Here is a 25,240-nt window from a genome sequence, read left to right as displayed (position 1 = left end):
GAGATCTCAAAAAATGTTGCACACCTGTTATATTTAGAGACTTAATGTGTTTTTCTCCCCCCCCCCCAAAAAAATATAACTGCTGATAACGATTTTGCATTGAATCGTCACATGATTCGCTGTTTTGATCTTGGAACAGATAAAAACCACAGAGAACATCACAGGAAGTATTTTCACGAAGAGAGAGAAAAAAACGCAAAGATCATGAAGGTTTAATTCACATTTATGCACATTTACATAATTAAGTTCAAAGAAAAGGATTTAGAATATTCACATATACATTTTAAAAGTCATCATTTTCACCTTAGGGTGCAAAAAAGAGTGAAATCTCAGTCATGTAGATTTCCAGTTGGTCCATTCATATCTAAAATGCAAAAAAAAAAAAAAAGATCGCTAAAAGTCTCTAGCACTCATTGCTTTTAAACGGGCAGACCACACACACTTGTGCAATGTCGTCGTATTCGTACGTCCTCTTCAGAAACGTGTCTGTGAGTCTCAGTCCGGAAATGCTCTGGAACAAAGAGATGAAGGCGAATTGGTAATATTATTGGCACAAATGATATAGTAACTAATAAATAAATCAAAGAAAAATGATAACCTTCGGAGTACTTAAGCAGACCTTAACATCCCATATAATAGTTGAAGACGTACAAGAAGTATAAAATTTACTTTGTAGACACGCGTCCTATTTAAGGAGTTGTTTTTAAAAATATCCCACAATGAATTGGGAAAAATGTTTTACTTTTTTAGGCCAAGTTGACTCATCCCAATTACAATTTTGAAAATAGAATTAAGTTTCCAGGAATTACATCCCTGAGTGGTATCACCTCACCTTAAATGTAGTGACTAAAATCCTAAACAACTTTGAATTGTTGCAGAGTTTACCTGCAGACCCTGCACGGAGGAGAAGACGGTGAGGGGCAGTGAGAGGGAGGCACCGGGACTGAGTTTCCCCAGCTGTCGCCCCGACACCCCGCACCAGTGGATGGAACTGGTGTTGCACATTTCCAGCACGAGGTCCATTGTTCTCTCGCTGCAACATGACAGCCACGGACCATGGTTATCGGGTCATGTCTTTCATGAATTTAACTTTCATGCTAGTCTTCACACGGCACTCAAGATGATTCAACATGGGTGGTTGGGAGCGGGAAATCAAGACCTTTGGGAGTTTTTACCTGCAGTTGGTGATTTTACAGATGATGTCAAAAGGTTCTTCGAGGTTCACAGTGTCGGGAATCATCTCCAGAGAAAGTCTGATATCTCCATACCCTGGAGCCTGGAGGACAAATGAGGGTGAAAATGGTGAACACGGGAAGATTTAAAAGACTGAGGCGCTGCAAAATGTATCAACGGTTAGTTTAGTATCACAGGTATCACTGTTTAGTGATGGAAAGTGAAGAGGTGATTGACACATGATGCGTGTACACTTAAAGGCCTAGTGAAATGTAAAACGCTACTTTGCAAAAAACGATAGTTGGGGTACTACTTAAAAGGTTTCTCCGACTCAAAGTTATTTGAATTTTGAATCTCCAGCCGAGGAAGTCAGGGGGAATTCCTTTTTAGTGAGCGTGACGTCAAGCGATGTGCAGATCTCAATCTGTTGTGTTTACATTGGCTTGCGTTGTTTCCCTCTTAAATATCGACGTTTTAAGTTATAGTCAGCATTTTATGAGCCTTGACGAAAGATTGAGCCTGGAAGAGACCCGAGAGAGGAGAAAAGGAGCACGGGTGGCGGGAGCGGCTAGTAGACGATCAAGTAATACCTGGACTCATCTTCGGTGATTCCGCGCAGTCGGAAAAGCATTTCGACATGATCCACGAAGCCGGCTCGTTCTTCCAAAAGTCAGGACGCCTAAAAGCCGCGGTGAAAACTGCCGGCCGCTGAGGCGAGGACGAACAGTCTTCTGCTTCCTCAAACATGTTCAAAACGGGGTCACCGATGGCAGAACGACCCATTCTGCGTCTTCTTCATCAATCATTGGGTTTGAAATTCAGCCCTCTTCCAAAACTCTGATCCGCCATAATGTAAACACAACTTGGGCGTGTGCACATCCAGTGACGTCACTCTATTATTGTCAGAAGCTCTGCCGAGCAGCGAAAATACCGCTGTTTATCGGCTATTTTCTCGCACATTGCCGTGTTTGAACATTTTACCCTTGGACCAGTTGGCATAAAAAATGTCCCTAGAAGCGATAGCCAGAGTGTTTTGGAGGTCGACTTTTCATTTCACTAGGACTTTAAACGTTCATGTCTATACAAGTCAAATGCATGTGAATACACAGGTAATACACCAATGAAAAAAAGCTTAAATGGAGGAAAGCTAAATGATGAAGCACCATTCTCTGGAGCTGACTGGTCTGGAGCCTCCCTCTCTCCCCGAGGTTCGTCTTCCACACAATGTCCAGCTTCCCGATCACCGTTACTCCCTTGATGACGCCGGCCTTCTCCGCGTACTCCGGCTTGGGCTTCAGGCAGTACAGGTACTGCCGCGTGTCCATGGGCTGCAGGTAGGACATCTTCCCAAACGTGGACTCTCTGGAAACGTGGAATTCACAGGTGAAGCTGAAGATCTCTCCCGTTCCGTCAATCAAGAGGACGTCGGGGCCGTCGGTTCTCACCCGTCGTCGCCGTTGGAGACAGTGTTGAGCTCCGTGACGTTGTACATCATGGACGGCTCCAGAGACACTTTCTCCATGAACATCGGTGAAGTGGTGATGTTCTGGATCTGAGCTTCCAGAAACACTTCGTCTGTCTGGAGAGGGGAAAAGGTGAGGTGGTAGTGGTGGGGGAGGGGTGGAGGGCCACACCGACACTGGCCTTTGGGAGCGAGTACGTGATCTCTGAGGTGAACTGAGCAAAAGGAAAAGTCCATCATTCGGTATTAAAGGGAATTGAGCTTGCGCAAAACTCTACAGCCTTAAAAGGATGAGTTCTTATTTTGATCGTCTTTCTTCAGTTCTCAATCGTCATGAAGAGAGACATTTCTAACGGGGCTCCAGTGGAAGAGGAATGAGAACAAATCTCCAAAAACATATGAGAGTTTAACAAAGAGAATGTCAGTCTTTGGTCATTAAAATTGTATCTTAATTATTGTATTTGTTTGGTTTCTCTCTGTAAAAAGCACCGAGAAATTCAAGGCCATTTTTTTTGAATAGACGTTAACACTGGTTGAAATGGAAGAATAATGAGCCCCACCTAAGACATTTACCACCGGCCACCACTGGCTGCAAACTGAGATTGTAGATTAGCGACTTGAATCACCGTTTGGGTCACCGAAATGTCACATTCTCAGCCAGACTTCCAAATTGTCACTTGGTATTTATTAAAGAATAACATCTGGAGGTGCCAACGCAACATGATAGCTATCTGAAATTAAAATGTATTGATTTCAACCTTAAAATGTATTCAGTTTTACAACATTTAGTGAATAATTACAATTGAGTTAAGCTTCTGATATAGTTAGCATCATTGTGTCACATTTTTGGGGAAATTATGGGTAAATGGGAACATTCTCTGTTAAGCATATGACATTGTCCCTTTGTTGGCATTTTAAAATGTTACCTTCTAAATTTACTTTCAGAAATAATGTTTACGTCTTCATAAAAAAAGAAAAAAGTGGTTTACTAAACCTTTTCAAAAACACGAGCGTTTTAAAGGACGATTGACTTATATTAAGACTAATTAGTTTGTTTTTTAAACCAAGAATACCATCAAAATCAAAAAGAGAGAAAAAAAGAAACATTGCCCAAAGAGAAAATTCAACTAAAAAAAACATTAATTTGGTTAATTGAACCTGCTGAAGTCTGACATTATCTTTCTAACAATATAAAAACATTAACTATATTTCCACTGAAGAGCCGTTAGAGGAACATTTCAAACTACATGTGAGAGACGACGAGAGAGAGAGAACTCATCCTTTGAGCCACTTCTGGTGATGTGAGACTGGAGTAGTGGCTATTTATCAGGGAACAAACAATAAAACCTCCATTAATACATTAAACTAAAGACATTAGCTTTGCTCAGTGTACCTTTGAGGACGTTAGTAGAGGTGCTGATAGCAGTTAACGGTAGAGGCTGCACGTCGACTTCCGGCCATCTGGTTCGGCTCCATTAGTCTCTCAAAACTTCAACAAGTTGACTCTTTTTGGTGCAAAATATGTTTTTTTTATTTTAGTTGACTAAGAAAAATAAAATGTAATGTGGCACTTACGAGTGAGGAAAATACCCAGTTTAACCTGAATTCCTTGCGTTATGGCCATAATAGAAATAGATTAAACAAGATCAGTAGTATTGTAATAAGTATGAGCGTTACCCGTTTCCAATGCCAGAAATAAAGTCATGAGTACAAAGAGTATGATTCCAGTTTTTGAATCAAACCATATCTTCCAACTTTGCAACTTATTTAATTTTAGTAGCGTTTTCTATCAACTTTTTTTCTTTTTTTTTTTAAATCGACTGAGCTTCTGAATCGTATCTATATCGATATTTTCTGCTTCACGTTCACTGACAAAGATTACACACACACACACACACACACCATAATTTCTGGACTATAAGTCACACTTTGAGTAGGTGTGTTGCTGCTCGTGCGACTTTATATTCAGAAGGGTCAGGGGGCCACTTTTAATCCACGAATTATGTTATTGGTAAAAGGATGTCGTGATACGAGCGATCGGTCTCAGATTTTCAATAAAACTGCATAAATATGTATTGAAAAAATTATGACGTGATATTGGAATGCTGTACGGGAGGAAAACGACGACGAGGGTATGCGAGGTAACCAACGTGTGTGAAAAGTGGTGCACATACAGTGCAGGAGTTTCAGCCCATTACCAGGTTGATGTTTTGTGAGACCAACACAGCCTGTGCTGCCTCTACCGCACAGTGCGACACAATAAGAGAGAAGCAGAGATTAGTTCATGCCTGCGTTTCATAACGTGAGAACAGAACCATGAACCGTTAAGAGTGAATCACAGAGCGTCGGCGTCTCTCTCCATGCGAAGCCATTCCGACCAAACCTCGTGGTTTATTATTGCATCCAGAGTAATTGGATAAACAAGAGCACGGACGTGAAGGAAATGTGTGTTTGGTAGCAATGGGTATTATTAGAAAGCCTGATTATTTCCAATTTAGGTGCATGCATTTGTGGGATGAGCGGCAGAGAATGTGGCTTGCCTCAAACTGTTAAAACTGCTTATTCTGCTGCAGATTTGTTCATCATTTTTGTTCACATGTCGGTTAAAAATGAAGATTTACTGAAAAACAAGCGTTCAAGCTTCCACACGCAACTGAGGCCAATGTCTTATTTCTTTAGACTTTATTCCTTCAAGGTCCAACAGCAGAATGAACCAAAGGGCATTTTTAGTGAGCACACTCTGCTGCTCATCGCACAAATGCAACATTCACAATAAAACACACCAAAAATTTGACTCCGTCTCTTGTAATCAATGAGATTGTGAACACTGTAACCCGTAAACAACAGTTAATAATTAAATCTGATTTATTGTGGCATCGCTGTGCGATCATTCAATCCCTGCCAGTTAAATTTAAATAAATCAAAACACACGCTGCCATTCTTCCTCAATGCTGATGGATCCCATCAATAAAGGCCCCGCCCACCACATTTGGACACCGCAAGCCTCAATTTAATAAAGTCAAAGTGCAGTGTAGGATGAGTTTGCAGGAAAAAGTGCGAGCACCCAGAGAGAAGGCAACAGTAAAATACTGGAAGATTACGTCCAAGTTACTTTTGACGGGAGATGCTTGTTCCAAGACTTCTTTCACTTTCTTTTTTTTTGTTTTTAAATGTGCATGCATTTCTTTCCAGTTTCTTTAACTTTGCACTTTTCTCTGAGCCCAGTGAGACACCATATAGCTGCACAAAAACAAAAAAACAAAACAACAAAAAAGAAAAATTAGAAGAGGCTAATGTTTAGCGATGAGAACTGAAGGAACAATTACCACAGAACTGAGGTCACTCTAATGGAGAAAATAAAATACAAGACACAATACACAATACACAAATGAAGTTACATGCCAAAGTTGATGACAATGAATATATGCAGTCGAATATATAAAGCTACTACGTATGAAAATGAGAGGGAAAAAAAATTATGGAGCTTATTGCCTCCAGTGAGAGAAAAAAAAACAACTTTGAATCTCCAGCTCAGATAATAACAATTTACTGTTTGTTTCGAGAATCTCTGGAGGTACAAGTTTGGGTTTTTTTTTTCTTCCCCCAGGAGGTGTAACTATCATGCTAACTGCTTCTATCAGCATCTGGAAACGTCCCTAAGAATGGAGGGGGGAAAGAAAACGTGCACTTTACCTCTGCATTGTAGAATTTTGTCTTCACGTCGAGCGGCTTCAGAACCTGGTTGAAAATAGATTGTAAACTGAATGCCGCCGTTTTCTCACTCGGTCCGTCCATTTCGCCGGGGAAAAAAAAAAAAATGACATCCACACAGCGCTGTGTGAACCAGCTGTGTTTAGATCTCAAAACGCGAGGGACAAATTCATCGGAAGAGCAAAAGTTACGCTGGGCAGAAGACACACACCCGGCACGGTGGAGGAGTTTGCTTTTTGTTGTGGGACACTGTGGCATTTCACAGGTCGCCTCCAAACTCCAGCAAGAGTTTCAACTGCTGCAATATCATGAGAGCGCTCAAATGCAACTCACCTGGAATTTGAAGAACTTCCGGAAATAGAGCTTCTCCCCGTACTGAGTGGTGTAACTAACAGCACACACTAAGCTGGAAATTGGAGGAAAAGGAAGGAAATATTCAGGTTTTGGACGGCAACGATAAGAGGGATCTCTGCAATGACAACCAATTCTGCAAAGTGGCAAGATTTCCTTTTCAGTTAACCTGCTTGATGCTTAAGCACCACAGAGGTTATTAAATATTGACAAATATGCACAATGGAAACTGTGGGACCTCCATATACCACAGTAAATGAGACAGGCTTAACATAAACCCAATAAAAAATGTGCAATCACTAACTCAAGCAGCCAATACAGGTCAAAGCCAAAGGCTCATTTGTGGCCCTGAAAGCTGCAAGAATTCCCAGGTGTGCATTAGTGCCACGGCTGAAATGGAAACGCTCACATGTGCGTTCCAATTTCTTTGACTTCATGGTGGATGACGTCATCGATGCAGGACTCGGGTTTGAGCTCTGCCACGGCGGAGTTCGACGCCGAGAGGTTGAGCCTCTGCGAGCTCGTCTGGAGATCGGCCTGCGGAGATCGGAACGCGATCGAGAGTTAAGGGGCTGAGAGGAAAAAGCAGCGTCGACTCGTCGCGCAGGGCGCTCGGGCGCCGCCGTACCTTCACGAGGATATCCTTCACCACTTGGTTGCTGTCGTTGTGCACGCTGATGTAACTGGAGAAGGTCTCGCCGAGGAAAATGTTCCTGCGCGACGTTTTAAGAGACAAAAGTCTGTCACGGGGAAATCGACTCGCTGGCCGATTTGAATCAAAACGTTTTATCGATCGTTACCCGAAGTTCTGTGGCAACGTCAGCATCTCGCCCAGCATCAGCGACTCCGCTCCTTTGATGGTGGACGGGTCTTCCTTCATAAGCTGGCCGAACAGATCGCCTGTGCGGGACGAAAGCGCACACGGAGAAAGGCGTGGTGAATACGTGAAACGTGTGGCTGGATTTGGCTCATGTCCTGCTGAGGGCTGCGGCACACGAGGCCCGACGGACACGTGATAGAATGCTGAGTGTAGATGATTATGTTTGGACCGGGGAGGGGGGGGGGGGGGGGGGGGGGGGGAAGGAAAAGAAGTACCTGTGTAAAAATAGAAGCAAGGAAAAGTCATTTAAACTAATACACACTATTTGTACATCAGATGTTCCTCCACATGACTATCTCCTGCTACACTGGTGAACTCAAGAGATGCAAGGAGAGTTTGGTCACGGGAAGGTAAGCGTCAGATGATTGAGTTTTCCGTTCGCTGCAGGGAGATAAATAAAGAACCTTTGAAGATCGGGTTTCAAAGCAGACTCAAACCAGGTATTCAGGGAATTCTCATTTCTTCTCGCGTCTTTCCAGTTACTCGTGTACAGAGACAACTAATCCTGTTCACTCATTACCCCGTGGACCTGAAGAAGAGGCGGCGCTCCTTATTACATGATCCCCAATTTTACAAGACTCATTAAGGTGGGGGAAAAAAATTCTGTAAGATAGCAAGAAAACCTATGGAATTGGTCAATTCATTTGCAATTAATTTCTAAAATGTGATCTCGGCAGAAACAACATGACAAAGGAAGGGGGAGCATAACATGCAGCTCAGCTATGCTCAGTCATGTTTCACTTCATTGCTTGTCATATAAATAGAGATCCCACTTTGAAGTGTCTGTGTGATTGATGGTCAATGGGGAGTTGGGTTACCAACACAGCACCACACTCGAATCATGACAAACATTCAGCAGAAGCGACATTTTGGCGGTTTAAAAACCTGGATTGCATTTTTTGTTGTTGTTGAAAAAGCAGCTGAATACAATTGTATGCAGAAAAGCTTTTCAGTGTTTTATTCTGTGTGGATGAAGGCAAAAAAATAAATAAAAAAATGCTCCCATACCGAGTGTGTTCTGACCGATCCAGTTGCTTCTTTTTGTGAAATTTAAAAACTGTCGTGAACTCAGCAATTGGAGGAGTGAAAACTTTACTTTGTTCTTCTTGGGAAACACAGCAAAGTTCCTCAAACAGTTGTGAACTTAAACTCAGAGGAAAAGTGCTGTGGGAGGAGAAATGTTTGGGCTAAAATCAACAAATTATATATTCAAAGAATGAAGTGCTTTCAACGGTAAAATAATCTCCATTTTATATTGTAACAGGAAAGTCCTTAAAATATTTCTAAATAAGGTGTTTCCACATGCGAGCTGTTGATGGCTTTTATTTTAAATCCAACAAATGCCCATTGTACATCTACTCTCACTGTATGTTTTACTTAAGCTTTCATTATCCAGTTGCTTTCATCTTGTGCACAACAAAGCGCCAATATAATAAAAACTTTTGCTCCTATACAATACACAATATTATTTACAGAGGGGGGCTTGTCTGTTCATTCTGCTGTTTCGTGTCTTTATGTTCATTTTGAAAACAAACCCATTATTCATTTGTTATGGGCAATTCCTTTAGAGCTTCCAGTTCATTCACAAAATCCTCAATCAATCACAGCAGAAGACATTGAAGGGTTTAATTAATAAAATGGCCAAATGGGGAGGAGCTTCTTCAAAGCACAGAAAAGCTAGAAGGAAGTAAATAGGAAGTGATGGAAAGAGGGAAACAATTTTATAATGAAAATCATTTAAAGCGCAGTTATTTATGTTTATCAGTGGGAATTATGGCTTTTTAAAATTATTTATTTCACAGCAACCTGTTACACCCAACACAAATGTGAGTCTATTAGACAAGCAGGTAAAAGAGAAATATAAGAACAAACATGCCTTACACAAAATGAGATGATTGAAAACCTACACTCATGTCATGGAATTGAGATTAAACAGAACAAAGCTGTGACAGAACGTAATTCTCATAACTGTGGTTATCTGTATTTGATGGTAAAAATGTTTTTTATAAAGTATTCAGACCCACCTGGCAGATCTCGATCTTCACACGTCACGGGCAGGTTTGTGAAGAGAGTGGGTTTTGTTAACCGCATGACTGAAACATAAAGTGCCATCCATTGGTTAGTAAAAAAAATTGACATTGTACCAACATGAACGTTTTTCTTCTACATGCCAGTGAGTTGTTCCCCAAAAAAAACCAATATATATATATATATATATATAATCCTAATTCAGGTGGTTCTTTAGTTTGATCTTAATCTTTGGTGCTGAATAAATGTGGACGTGTGTTGAAATATTTCTAGACCTTTTATTGAGTCTTGATCTTACAATAATATAAAAAATATATTACCTTCATTTTAATAAGGTTGCTCCTGAGCTGAAGCTTTCTAACAACTAATTCAATACAAGTGTGCCTTGTCACCTTTCAAATATACTCTGGTCAATCACCCGCTTTTTGTAATACTTGAGACATTCAATAGTAAAAGTATCTAACACAATGCACCAGTGGCTAAATGAAAACAAGTCTAAAGTATTTTATCGAGGACGAATTTAGGAATAATTGTGAATTGATATCAAACTTCCTCACAACAGCAGCAACAAGGACAGAATAAGTGCGTCTGCTGTTGTCATTGGTCACAACGTTATGCTTCAATAACAACCAAAAATAGCACATTTTGAATCTGCTTCTGCTCGCAGTTATCATGTTTGTATATAGTCTTTCAGTTAGCGCTGCTCGCAGCAACAGCGACAACAGATCCTATTTCCGCGTGTTTTACCACAACAAGACTCGCGTAAACAACGACATGTGAGCTCGGGGAAATACATACCTTTTAACGCAAGTAGGTGTTCCTGTTTTGTCTGATTTACATCCATTTTGACAGAAATAACAGTCTATTGAGGCTGAGATGTTAGCCACAGTGCTAGCTCTTGAACTTTGGCAGCTGATGTCTTCTTCGTCGTTTAATTTGAGTTGAAGCTTCCGCACATTTACAACGATGCTGCTCTCTACAGGCCAGTGCACATATTACAAGAATCAAACGTTTTTTGTTTTTTTTTACTCTTTTCTACTTTTTTTAAAACTACGAAACGACACAAAATCTGGAAAAGTATTTGTTGACACAGTCTCGTCTGGAAATTATTGCAAATATGTAAAATTTTAGTGTGCATTCCTGTTCTTATTTCTTATATTCTACATAAATGAATAGAGTAGAATAGAACGTTATCATTGGCTCAGGCTATCCATTAAACAATAAATTCTACTTATTTTATTACCTTCATCTTCATAAAGTTTTCACTTTATATATTCTCATTTTATGCCTTTCTTAATGACATTTAATTGTATTTCATAATAATATTCAGTTAAAATTGAGTTTCTTTGGCACCTTACAGTTTATTTCCTTGTAAAGCAATGTGAAACGCCTTGTGTCTGAATGGTGCAATAAAAATACATTTGCCCTGCCTTTCTGTTTAATTTATTACAGTGTTTGTCCTGTTGAACCATCTCTGGTGTTTTTATGAAAACAAGATTCGTTTTGTGACTGTTGAAAAAAACACCTAACTAATTTAATAACAACAGGAATTCTGTGATTAATGCATCCGGTAGTGCAGACAAAGTCAACGAAATTCAATAAACATACAAATGCTCCCCCTTGTCATGACATTGTTCTGTAATTTTTCATAGATACTCCTACATATGACATGATACATACATGTTGATTTGCACTCTGCTGACATCTCGTGGTGATAAATGGCATTACACTGCATATTTGGTTCAGTTTATTAATAAATCACTCATAAGGATGATGCTGAAATAATGGTTCGTAAGGCAAAAATCATAATAGATGAAGAACATGAAAGGAGTTTTTCTAAAATGTCGTTTCTCTCTTGTCTTCTTTTATTTCCCATTTCAACACGAATACAATACAATGCAATACAATGCAATGCAACTGAATTGAGTTGAATTGAAAAAGTGGAAGTTTGGACATGTGGGAAAAACAGTGCAAAAAATATAAACACAACAAAGCAAACAAACAGCAAAGCAAAAACAAGAAAATAAGTTTTAAAAAAAACAAGTAAATAATGACCCAGCATATCCAAAAAAGAGTAGGGTGTGTTTCTACTGTGAGGGATGGATGCAATAATTACTTGCTATTTTGTTTTTGCTATTTTATGGAAGCAACTTACAGAATTAATCTGTTGCTCGTCCTACAAATGTATATTCCTTGCAGAAAGAAATAACCACACTTCAAACCAGTGTAAGATTTATTGTCAAAAAGCAGTTACAACAACAGCAGATGGCGATAATGAAGCTTTATGGCTGCAAACTGCCATTAAACCCAAAAGAAGAAGAAGAGGTAGTTTCAGAGACAGTTCCGAATTAAAAAAAATTTAATTAATCACGACCCCAAAGACCCCCACAGAAAGCAAAATTTACATCTCCACTCTAAAAGGAGAATAAAAACTTGTCTGTGAATAGCTATATCTAATATTATTCATATTCTAATTTCTGATTGAAAACATTTGCAGGCTGCCTCCCAATTAAAACATTTCAGATCATTGTAATGCGTGTTCTCTTGTTCCGATCCTTGTTGATACATTTGCAACCAAACAACAGCAGAAAGTGGAGCCTCGCAATAGTCAATTCTACAGGTAATAAAAGTGATGGAATAGAAGAGAAACTGTTCCACTTGAAAGATTTTCTCAAGGTGATGACATCCAGCAAAACTAATACTTTCTTCCAGTAAGTATTTTTTACTTGTTGACAGGTTTTTGGTTCCCTGTTGGAATAAAACAACAGGAAATTGACAGAAATATTGAGGATCGGCCATAGATTGAAGAATCTGAACCTGTACTTTATTGAACATGACGCTAAAAGGTGAAGAAAGTTATAGTCCAGCTCAAGTTTGCTTTAAAACTGTGAGAAAAGTGGCGGTTTATCTGTTGAAGCTGCAACAATCACCAACAGTGATTCACGAATGCAGTTTCGTAACCCTAAGCCATCAAACATTGTTTTATATAACGCTTTTTTTCTTCTGAGGCGTATACACAACAAGCAGATTAACTATTTTTGAAGCTTGAACTTGCAGATTGAATCAATTTTACTTCTTCTCCCCGTTTCGCAACAATCATGCGGTTGCCACAGACCACAGCCGTGTCATTGAATCTAGCGAGGGCCTCTGATGTGAATGAAAACCTTCACAGTCAAGGAGCGATGCTGGGATCTGCACTGAAGCAGATGATCTCAGAAGAACCAGTCACGCAAACAAAGTGACACTAAATAAATGTGTAATCTCATTTTCACTTTGTAATGACAAATGCAAAAGCGAGACAACTGTGTAGCCGGCGGAGCTTTTTTTTTTTTAAATGGACAAATCATAAGAAATGTGTTAACAGCAGGGATCGACTCCAGTGAACCGTGAACCTTAATTCGGATAAAGGGCTATTGAAGATTTGATGAATGGATGCCATATTCAACATAATGACTTTAGCTATTTGACATTTATAATCGTACAAGGAATCTCACCGAGACACAAGTTCTTTTGAAATTGAGACCTGTTAAAACAAAAAGTTATATATTACATAATATCACAGATTTTAAATAAAGTACATACATCAGAAGGTGCAGTGCTGTAAAAAACAAAACAAAAAAACAAACCCAAACTGCATTTATTTTTATAGCCACACACATTATATTGTAGTTTGGCAGAATTTGTGCTTCGTAAACTGATGATCTATTCGAAGCAGAAAATGCATAATCATGTTCATGTTTCAATGACAAATGTCAAAATGAGTAACTTTTTGAAGTATTTCTGAAACCTCGTGTTGTCAATTCAAAGACAAACCTGTTACAAGAGATAGCAACTTTTGTAGGAGTCCTAAAAATCTATTTTAGTTTAGATTTCTTGATATTATTCATGCAGCAGTATTATTGTAGCCAGGGGGTGGACTGGGGCAAACATTTTTTGGTCCATACTGGCCCACATCATCATCAGTTGACTGAATCAAGCGCTGATTCTTGAATGTAAAGACTAAAACTGTAACGCTGCCATGACGCATCATCAAAATCCTCACAATTATGCATTTGTCTCATGACTGATGCATTGATCAAGATGTGCTGATATTACATTTGCTGGTTGCTTGCATTTCCTCGACAGCTGTAAACAGTGACAAACTAGAAAAATACAGACAACAGACAACTCTTAAAATGCCAATGTTTATTCAATGCTGCTAATGCAGTACAAGTAATATAGTCTAATGATACATCAAGTAGGACTGGGTTATATCAGGATTAATAAGGTGCTAATCCACCACAAAACAAAGCTATAGTCAAATTCTAACAACTTTGATAACACTAAAGATATCAGTCGCGATTCTAAAAGCTATGAAGCGCTGTTACTGCGCATGCGCATCTCACCCCTCCCCTTCCTTCTGCTCATGCACTTGTAAACAAGGTATGACTTGCGGTCCGTATTCTAGTTTTATCAACCATGTCAGTAGTTTAATAGTTGAGACTCACCGTCATCAGTCCATACGAATGTCGGGTTCTTTCCATGTTGTTCAGGTTTCTCGCGTTATTGTATTTGTTCTCTGCACACGTCCGTGTGGTTTCATTACAAAAAACGAACAGCGCCCTCTCATGGCCTGGCATATTAACCACATCGTTTGAACGTCAGTCGTTGTGAGGACTCAGACTGGGAGGTGAGGGAGGTGCAAACTTCGATCTTTCTGTTGCTGTTCTCGCTCATCTGCTTTGCAGGACTTGTGCTTCCAATATTTCTCTGTCTGATGTGACAGATGTAATCTATCAGAAATTTGAAAGCTTCCCTGTGATGGTTTTTTTTGCAAAGTAACCAGACATAAGAATAAAACCAAACTGTCTGTGAAGAAAATGGCATGACCTCAACAAAGGTTTGTCTGCATATTATTTTCATTTCGCCGCTGCCTGTGGTGGACCGCACAGAACTTCTGGCTGCTCTTGAACCATCATCCCAAAAAAACCCTTCATGAGGAGTCAAAAACTTGAAATTCTGCAGACGTCTCACAACTTTCAACTGGAAAAAAAAAAAAAGGAGAAAACACCAGGACATTTTGGAGTAATTTTGCACCCATGTCTAGTATTCAAACTCCCATACCTAATACATAAATAATCAATGTTGCATTAGACTGGTACCTATTTCATAAGTATTGAAAGTAAATTATGACAATATATACAAAGAATGAGCTAAGAAAAAGTCATTTGGTGTGAATGCTATATGAGTTCATTGAACTTTAAAAAATAAAAAAGTAAATTATTGAATAAATGTTATTTTTCACTTTCACATTTGTCACACTGACTTATCAAGTTTCGCTAATTATGTGAAAAATTCATGATTTGCTAGAGGTAAAACTTTTAGGATCAGGTTAAAAAAATATTTTCTACAGTAACAAGCAACATGGGAATATAATAATATAATCAGCAAAATAATTTTATTTTTAATTCTCAGAAGGGATTACTGGAGTTAATTACTTGAACTTATAAATACATAATCTAATTTTCTCTCAGCACGCCAGACAAAAGAGCTTTTCTTTGGTTTTAATTAGACGAGCTCCAAACAATGTCAAGACTCAACATACAGAAATAATAATTATAAAATCGCATCTCCTTAAACACAGTAAAACACCTACACAGTTGAGTAAATTGATTAGAATTAATTAAATACATGTTTGACATTACAAATAGTAATAGGAGTTGCGCTGATCCAATATTGGAAAAAACGGAGCTAAAATTGTTTTAGTTGTTTTTTTTATTCTCAGAGACACCTTAGGCGTGTTTTTTAAACTTACGTTAAAGTCTGTCAGATATCATGACCTGCATAAGCACTCCAGTTAGTATTTCCACCACACTCGGCCACAGATGGCAGTGCTGCACTGCAGTGAATAAAGAGGGACACAAAGGTACAAAGAAAACCAACAATCTGAAATTTGATGTCAATATTTCACACAAAAAATGTCTGACTAAGCCATCCTATTCAGTACTTTTCATCAAGTCTGTGACAGGGAAGAGATGCAACAAGTTTCCTCTGTCGCAGACCTTTTCCATCGAGGAGAGTCTGAGCCTGCAGCGCAGTTTGCATAAATACAAAGTTGGTCGATAAATGCAGTGACGATAAATGCATTACTCTGGGTTTGATGATGCTTCTTTCCTCAACGCAATGAGGCCGCGGCTGCTGCTGGTGTCCCTGCTGCTGCCTGACCTGAATCTCCTTGGACACTTTGGCTGGACTTTGTGCAGCAAACTGCACTTTGCTGTAAAAATGAGACACAAAGGAGTGGAAACAATTAGGATCCAAACCGAGAAGAGCCGCAGGCACTGTCTGCAAGTTTCTCCACAGCACAAAAGGAGGAAATTCTCTCTTTACAAAGGCCAGAATCTTCATGGGCACATTTTCCCTCTCAGCAGCTGGTAGGAACAACGCACAACAATAATGATAATTATTTCTTTTTACATTTAATAATCAAAGTAAATAATGCAGTTTTCCCCCCCGTTTGTTAAAAATATTGAATTATTATCTTTTGCCTCTGGGTTTCACGCCTTCATATGAGCAGAAGATGCTATTTATTTCTAATTTATTACAATTCCTCTGCTCTCTGCTCCCCGGATGCATGAATTACCATCCCAGGTGTGAGTGTCACATTTCACAAGGCAGCCAAGCGTCCCACGAAATTACACGATTTAATAGCATGAAGCTGATCATTACTACTCACAATCTGGTTTATTTTCCTCCTGATTTCACCAGGGTAATATTAAATATATCCGACATGGGGCATATTTTTGCATCTGATTTATGTTTTTGTTTTTTTGGGAAGGAGGGGGGGGGGGGGTAATTTCACACAGAAAGTTTAAGACCAGAAATAAAAATCAGCTTGATAATTCATTGAATAGAAACACATATTAGAAAATAAGCGTCTTGAGAGTTGCGGAGAAATAAATGATCCCTTTAGGTGTGAACCAATCTCCTTCCTACCAACCCAGATAACAACGGATGTTTTGCATGGCCGACGACATGTGCAGTGTGGTCAGGCCGCGTGACTTGGTCGTAACCAGGCCAGGTGAACAGGGAGGAAGAGGCACGAAGAAAAAAAAAAAAGTGACGCACGAAAAGTTAAAATGTCACTCCTTTATCTTCCTTTTGGAAGTCAAATGTCTCGACAAGAGCGGGCTGAATGCTAATGCTAACCTGCTCACAAAAATGGTGTGACATTTTCCCATCCTGGCTTTTGGTGTGGTGCCACATAACAATGTGCTAATTAACTACAACCGTACTGATATGGTTGACTGGATATCAGCTACTTCGCTTATAATTAAATGTTTAAGGACTTCATTAATTAAAAGTGTCAATTTCTTTTTTTTTCTTTTATTCAAGGGTTACGCCTCAAAAAATATACCAAAGACTGGGTTATTCACTACAATCGGTGTATATAGCTTCGCTTATATTGTATTAAAGTTAACAACATCAAAATCATTTATGCACCCAGCTTTTATGGTTAATTATCCAATATAAAATCTTCCAAAACGCATGCAAAGTGGCTGTGCCTGAAGCACATATCTTTCTCACGTGTCAGTGGGGAGAACATGCAAACTCAGAGAGGCTTTCAGCTGGAGGTTAACCATTGTGCCAGAGCGCCAATCACGACATGAAATACTGCAGTGGCAACTTCTTCATGAGGCCCAGTCTTCCATATCAGCCCTACAATGTCACCGGAGCAGGGAAAAAAAAAAAAAGTTTGTTAAGATTCAGACTTTTGGGAACGCACATATTTCAGTCTGCCTCCCCGCAGCACTGGGCCTCAGAGCCACACTGCTGGTGAACTTCAAATAGTCGTTTTGAGAGCTCGTGGCTCAGGCATTTACCCGGTGGCAGTTGTGGGACTAATTTTGTCTTCTTTTCTTGTCACTTTAGGTTGTTTCTCTTTTTCCCCCCCAGAGAGGGAAAACATGTTCCAGCTCCTCTGGGGGAGCCGAAAACTCCATCAGCCCCGCCTGTATTAAGCGAAACCCCTGCAACCGAGGCTGCCGGTGACACCATTGCCACGGATATAAGTGAAAATAGACGGGATTGTCGTCTCGCGCGGTTGGTGCATCATTGCTCGGCTGCCTCGGGCCGGCATCTTGAAACATTTCGATTGCGGAAAGTCAAAAGAGTGGCCAGCCAGCATCATTGTTCACTCACTAAAATTGCCGAGACCCTTGCGCGGCTAAAAGCACAATTCCTTCCCGTGGCCCAAAACAGGGCGCAATAAAATGTGCAATGATCATAAAGAAGCCATCAGGAGTAGAGATTGTACAGCAACGAATTAAGGGGAAAAATTGGAAGTGGAGGCAAGCGGTGGATGTTGAAACCTCTCCGTAAAGGAGGACAGACAACTGTCTTTAAAAGCTTTGGTCGGCTGGGCGGTTCCTGTGCACTCTGGCAGCACCTCAGAGAAAGCGCCACATCATCGTGCATCACAATTAAATCCGCGGGGGACGTGCAGCCGGTGCCGATGAAGACAAATGAACATTTGAACTCGGATGGAGCCTCAGCTTTACGAGAAAGTTCCCAGAAAACACGTCCTTTAAAAGCCTCGTCTCCAGCAGACGACGACGGCTTTAATATGGAGGAGCAACTTCTGTCGGTACCCGGGGAGAACAAAAGATCCGTAAATAGACTGAGGGATGAGACGACGCTCGCTCAGGTCCATGATAATAATGAATATTTTAGTGGGGAGATAATCACAAAACAAGCGGCGCTCAGGAGCCCGGAGGGGGAAAGTAAAACAGAGCAGACAAACACAGAAGGATTTGAATACATCCCACAAACAGACTCTGCACATAAAACAGACAATCCTAATGTCCATAAAAAAAGAAGGATCTGGTGGAGGAGATGCAGCCTTGATAATGTTAGTCCTGTCACTGACAGAAACATCATGTGGAATCAAGTGCACTCCAGACATTAGGCGGAAAACGGTAAATATACTCTTAAATGAGCTCATCAGTACCGCAGTAAAACACTTTGATACTGAAACCTCAGAATGTAAAAGCCTGAGAGGAAGCCAGTGTTTACTGAAAGTTTATGTAACGGTGGAAAATGGACACAAAACCAGCCCAACGTTTAACTCAAGTGTCCACGGGAAGTTTACATTGGGAGGTCAAAGGGACAAGAGAGAAAGCAGAAAGTATTAATACGCTTCACCAAAACATGACAATAAACGGCTCTAAACGAAAAGGGGGGGGGGGGGGGGGATGGCATCAGAGGAATCGGCAGCGATGGAAACAGCCGCCGCAGCAGCAGACGCAACTGCAGCCCTGACGAAGATGAAAGACACAACAAGTGCGGAAGTCTTCAATCAAGCCCGGAAACCCGACGACCAAAACAAGTCCAGAGCCCGAGACTGACAGCCAGCCAAGATTAATAAAATGTAAAACAGGAAACGCGCGAGCCGCGACTGAGAGCCCGTCCTCGGCTCTCCGGATGAGAGGAGACGTGAACGCAGATGCCGGCAAGCTTCCTGAAGGCGCGAGCGAGTGGAGGGATGAGCTTCAATGGGAAAGGACGGGGAGCGGCGGAACACAAGATCAAAACGGCCCGACGGAGAAATCACTTTCTACTGGCAAACCCGCCGAAACAATAGGAAGAGACGCTGCACACGGTCCTGCTGAAGTACGCCGAGTTCGCTTCAAATGAATTTTGGGGTCCGACTGAAGTTACTGCGATCGACTTTCTGAATGGAGTTCCGTTTGTCCAAACTCCCCGTATGGCAACAGATACGTCTCGTACGCTTCGACTTCAAAAGTTTTATCCAAGAGGTTCAGTTAGCCGATTGGCAGATGAGAGATTTAGAACCGGCGGCCCACTAAAAGTCCTGTAAGTGGCTCTGCAGAAGGTCAAAGCCATGAGGTGACTGGTGGATAATGCCCCGTGGGCCTCCACTGCTCACAGGTTTGAAGATTTCACGCCAAAAAGTGCCGTGTTTACCGAGTTTCCAGATCAGAAGTTGGCGCTGTGACTCGCACGTGTGCAAAGAACAGCTGGATGCAAACATCCAAGTTTCCTTTCCAGCGGGACCTCTTTGTCGTTTAGACCCCCCTCGGGGTGTCGCAGTACAAAAATAGAACGTCTGAATGTGATCCACATGATGATCTGGTGAACGCCCGTAAATGTGCGTATGAGCAGCACAAAGACTCGGGAATTGTTCGAACTATTGACTGCAACTGTTGAGCTCTTGAAAATTTAAATAAAAAGTTGTGTAAAAAAAAAGGCCAATAATCCAAGTTTTTGAACGATGGGAAGAAAACAAACACATTCACAGGGAGAACATCCAAGCAGAAAGACCCAGACTTGAACTGGGGAGACAAAGCTAATCGCAACACCCGTTGCTCAAGGCCTTTGAAGGTTTTCATTAGTTCTTAAATGATTGTGGGAAAAACGATCTGGGAACGAACAGTCAGTACTAATCCTTAAAGATTGATTCCTCTTTTAAAAATAATTAGCTTTAGCCCAGAATCAGTTAGTGTGACACTACTGCTCAGTTTCTGAGTTGTACTTCAATCTCGCGTTCAAAATCTTCAACAGATAGAAGTTTTAATAGAATACAAAGAAAATGAGGCATTTGTTTGCAATCTTCTTTTTTAAAAAACACGTAAACGACTTAGCAAAAAACAACTGTGAGGTATTTTAAATGCGTGAATCTAATAATAATCCAACAATGAATCGCATTTCACTGATTCATGAAAAAAAAACACTTGACTTTAAATCCAAAAAGTATCTGAAAAAAAAAGAACAAGCTGCACACATCCGAGTGATTTTCGTTTTAAGGGAGATATAATCTCGAGTTAAAACATATGCTTCTGCTTTGGAAAGAATTTGAAAATGTACCTCATTAACTAATTTAAGAAGCATTTATCCTTTTTACAACTCAAAAACAACTCTTTAGGAGCGTGAAAAACAAAAGGTCTGTAAATACACAGGAAGGCAATAAACAGCTGTAATTACTCCCCGTCACCACAGGCGGTGCCAAAGACAAAGAAATTGAGGGATTTCAAAGAACAGGGGAGGATTGTAAGAAGAAAACTAAGATTTACATGAAATAAAACAGAAGATTTAACTACAATTTACAATGCTCAATATCAACTTGTTTAGATTTATTGATGCTTTTTGAGGGGATTTGGTAGTTTTTTAAAGTCTGCTTTATGAATTCTTGAAACAGTCTTTGTTAATTTTTTCCTTGTTTTATTTTTCAAGATGTATTTAATGTTCTACATATTTTGGTGATGAAATCTGCATTACCTTTTTTTTTTTTTTTTTTTTACTGTTTCAGCCTCTTTGACATTTCTGTTATTCTAACCATTTCTTAAAAGGATATCTTTTTATAATAAAAAAAAGATTTCCTCAATATTAGCTGTTTTACCTGTATTGGCCATTTTCCCCTTTTCTCCGCTTGTAACAATTTTGGATGTTTTAGCTAGGTTAGCTGTAGCTATACACAAAGGCTCAGATTTAACTTTTTTTTTATTATTATTTTTTAACAGTTTTATTTCATTTTGGTGTTTCCACTCCCCCATTCCTGAGATGTTTCGAGCCATTTTAGCAGTGTAACTGTTGCTAGCTGATGTGACTATTAGACTATTTCTCAGCTTGACTTGCAAGCTGCTTTTACTGTGCTAATAAAATGAAAAAACATCAATAAAATGGTTATTTATGCAACAATATTGTGGCCCCAGAGCTGCAGAACCCTCAACTAAAAAACAAAGAAGAAACTGTTTTATATATATATATATATATATATATATATATACATATATATATATAAAGATGACTATACATTAGTTATTATACCTTTAAGTTTATTGGTAATTGATGCAAATTATAAAGGAGTGCATTAGTAGTGGTGGTTCGTAAATTATTTGCTGTAACTTGAGAGAAATGTAAGGATCTCCTCCACAGACTCCAGGTGATGCCGCGCCGCTCTGCAGAGGTTTAATCCATCGCACTGAAGCTGGATGGAAACACTGCATGGAGAGATTTGGAAGAGTCGAGTCACCGATGTTTCCTTCTGTTGAAGCACTTCAGGAAACCACGGAATTGAAAGAAGAACCAATTAGACAGCACAACGCTCTTAAGGATGATGAAAATAATCACTTCTACTTCTTTGATGGAGTCCTCAAAAGAGTTCAAAGTAATTTTTACCCCAATTACAAGAGACAAAGACGCCGACAGAGCGGCCGAGATAACAAAGAGAGTTTGAGAGAGAGAGAGAGAGAGAGAGAGAGAGTGAGTGAGAAAAAAACAGACAGTGATGAGAATATTCTCAGTTCACACTTTGAGAAATAATGTCTGCAAATGATTAGGCTGTGAAGATGACGTGCTGAGACGCACTCATTAGTGTTTGAAAGTACATTTCATTCACTAAGTGACTACTGAAAGGCCTGAACCTCACACAAATGAAAGCAGGATCACACAGATTCACTGGATATCTAAAAAACTAAACAAAAAAACTCCCCCAGCAATATCTTGTTTGAAGAGTCAGAATGTCACCACCTCGAACAAAGTAAATTTGTGGCGCAGGAGGAAACGCACTAAAAGATCTGTGTACAAATGTATAGACAATAGAGAAGCAGTGTATTAATTTCTTCTTTATGATGGTGCTTGAAGCTTCAGTGTACATAAGGAATGTATCAGATGAAAATTAGTGCCATCTATGCTGAAACTAATAAATGTGTGATCATCTTGTTCAGAGCCCAGTGTGTTTTTAAGGAACCAAATAGGTGACAATACAACAACAACATACACAGCTTCAGGGAAATCTTACCTTCAGTCATTTTCTTATTCTCATTTCCTCCAGCTGAGGACGCTGTGGAGGCAGTTTATACTGAGGACGGGGGATACTCATCCCCCAGAGTCACCAACAACAATGACCATGAGAAAGACGGACAATCTCACACACACACACACACACACACACACACACACACACACACACACACACACACACACACACACACACACACACACACACACACACACACACACACACACAGAGAGAGAGAGAGAGGATCCTGGATTTCAACCATGTTCAGTACCAGTAGCACATCATAAAACAAAAACACATTTTACATTTCAGAAATCAGAGTAATAAAACGTGGAACACTTTTGCAAACAGCGATACAAATTTACTAATACAATCTCGATCGGAAAAGGGGCACATTGTGTGTTTTGGTCATATTATTGTGTTTTATGATATGTAAAAATGTTTTCCAAAGTGTAAATTGGTGTCACATTTCGAAAAAGTGTTTCACATGAAATACTGTTTTGCAACTCTCTTCCACGTGTAATTAGAATCGCCTAACATTGTACCAAACCGTATCGACCTTTTAAGATTTTCCAATTCTAGAAATGCAACTTAACACAGACAGCAGGAGAAGTGTGAGTTACTTACAAATCAGACAGAGAAACGGTCAAGTAAACAAACAGTGTTGAGTTGAACTGAAGCAGGTTTGATGATGGAGGAAGTGGCAGCAGGTGAAAGAGGGTGTGGCCGCTGGGAGACACTGAGGACCTCTAGTGGCTGGAGGGAGAAATGCAGGGACCGAAAAGAACCCTCCTCGCGACCAGAAGGCCAAATGTTGACTAAACAAGTCTACTGTGACTATTTTTGGGAGTTATGGCAACACATTTAGTGAAAAAGACTAATTCTACATAAAAAAATGGGTACTGGAATACTTAAAATGTATTAGTTTTGGGAAATTGTCTCATGAGCCGTCACTCATTTTGGATCTACAGATGAAATGTTTCCGGCTGGCAGAATATCACTGTGTTGCAAAAGTTATTCTTAACATGAAGTGATACACATATTATTGTACTGCACTGAATAAACTACGATAGCACATTTCAACACAGAGTGGTCTCAACACATCAGTAAAAGTCATTTTAGCCCCGGGTAGCCAAATACAGAACCATCAGATCTCAGGGGAGCCAAAAAGTAACATGAAAGCTTACAACCCTTTAGCCGTTTATCAAGCGCTCTTTAAAATGTGTTTTAAACATTTTCAGTTTTCAAGGCTACTTTTTTCAAATCACTTTAATGGGCTTCAGTCCCTGTGAAATCCATTAAATATGCTCGAGTACATCAAGTATAATTTCAAAATGCCATCTTTAACATTTGTCTCCTTGTACAAAATGCAAAATGTTCGACTTGAAGAATTCTGCATTCATGTGTTTGCATACTCACCCTTAAATATGTCTGTGATGCTGATCGTACTTCAAAAGCAATAAGCTTTTTACTGCTGCTGAACCCTCTCGGTGGGCCAGTATTTACCCCCGGGCCACTATTTTGACACCCGGGCTATAGATATGTGACAATCAGTGTCTGTGAACGGGCGGGACGGGGGACCACCAAGAGTGGAAACATCACTCGTGTCACACAAGACAAATCTGTACAAAACATTTATTTGAAATGGACGTAAAAACAGCTTCACTGTATTTGCATCATTTAACTCTGAAATCCATGACAAGCAAACAATAACTAAGGGGCAAGAGGAGGGTGGCAGATGGCTTAATAGTGAGGCTGAAAAGAAGTTTTTTTTTTTTTTACATAAAGTGGATCAAACAGTTTGGGTCTGCAATGAAATATGTAAAAACACAGAAACAATAATAAAAAAAAAAAGACATTTGCTGCAGAGTCAACAAAACATGCACTGAAGCCTCTTCACTGCTTTGCTACTTGAGAAAAGGCAGAGACGTTTTAAAAAAAAATCTCTCAGTTGCAAATGATGTGTTGAGAGAAAAAGAAAGAAAGAAAGAAAGAAATAAAGGGGCAAAGGGTTGATAGAAATTGATGCAGGATGTGTTTTCATTGTCGGTTAATAGATGGCAGTGCCAGCACTGTAGGATCACTCTTCAGCAACAATATATATATAACTCTGTAACTCGTTCCTTTATACACAAGAGAATGCAGAAAAACGGGCAAAACAAAACAAAACAAAACAAAAAAACAAGGTATGAAAATCAAAACTTCATGCCTCACCATATTCATTTAATTTTGTTAATATCGCTGCATATATACACATACACTTAGTGAGGCTGGACATAAATCTATGTATGTACAAATGGGGTGTGGGGGGGGGGGGGGGGGGGGGGGGGGCAGAGTTTAGAGAACTGAAATGAAGCTTCTTTTAAAATCCAGAAAAGGTTTCCTTCATCTTGTCCGAGTGTAATCAAGACAAAACTATCCGTACCTGCACCCGTGTTGAGCGCTCGGTTTAAATGAAGCGGCTGGACTGGAGAGGAGGGGGTCGTGGTCGCCACCCCCACCCCACCCCCACAGGCTCAAGTGTGGCTGCTTTTCAGAAAAGTGCCAGTGGAAGTACTTCAGCTCTGATCAGCTCCATCATTTGGAAACGTGATAAAAGTAGGTTTCGCCCATCTGCTGCGACTGGAACGAAAACTATAGTCACTTCCCGTGTGAATGTTCTCTCCCAGAGTTAAAAAACAACAAAAAACCGCTGTCCTTTCTCTGTGTTTGACCCATAATCAGTTAGAAAACAGCAAGAAGATTCAATTTTGTTGATGTAAGGATGCACTTTCACGGCGACATTCAAATGTCTGTACAGAAGCTTCCAAACTGTGATAATTGAAGTTAATCGGCA

At 40.0% G+C, this 25,240-nt stretch overlaps 1 protein-coding gene across 2 annotated transcripts; it reads right to left on the bottom strand.

Moving 5' to 3' along the window:
* Nucleotides 1-216: 216 nt before the first annotated feature.
* trappc13 (trafficking protein particle complex subunit 13) lies at nt 217-10,527 on the bottom strand. Of its 2 annotated transcripts, XM_080509770.1 has the most exons (13): nt 10,404-10,527; nt 9,602-9,670; nt 7,498-7,597; nt 7,326-7,410; nt 7,107-7,234; nt 6,680-6,752; nt 6,329-6,373; nt 5,962-5,979; nt 2,619-2,752; nt 2,337-2,535; nt 1,176-1,276; nt 886-1,033; nt 217-511 (listed from the first exon to the last, which is right to left on the bottom strand). In XM_080509770.1, the coding sequence occupies exons 1-13, from the start codon at nt 10,447-10,449 to the stop codon at nt 404-406; spliced, it is 1,254 nt and encodes a 417-aa protein (XP_080365896.1). In that variant the 5' UTR covers nt 10,450-10,527; the 3' UTR covers nt 217-403. The 2 variants fall into 2 exon arrangements, with proteins under 2 accessions (XP_080365896.1, XP_080365897.1); XM_080509771.1 differs by lacking the exon at nt 5,962-5,979.
* Between the last annotated feature and the right edge of the window lie 14,713 nt (nt 10,528-25,240).

The sequence above is a fragment of the Blennius ocellaris genome (genome assembly GCF_963422515.1).
Source record: "Blennius ocellaris genome assembly, chromosome: 15".
Lineage (NCBI taxonomy): Eukaryota > Metazoa > Chordata > Actinopteri > Blenniiformes > Blenniidae > Blennius > Blennius ocellaris.
This window is presented reverse-complemented; position numbering and strand designations above follow the sequence as displayed.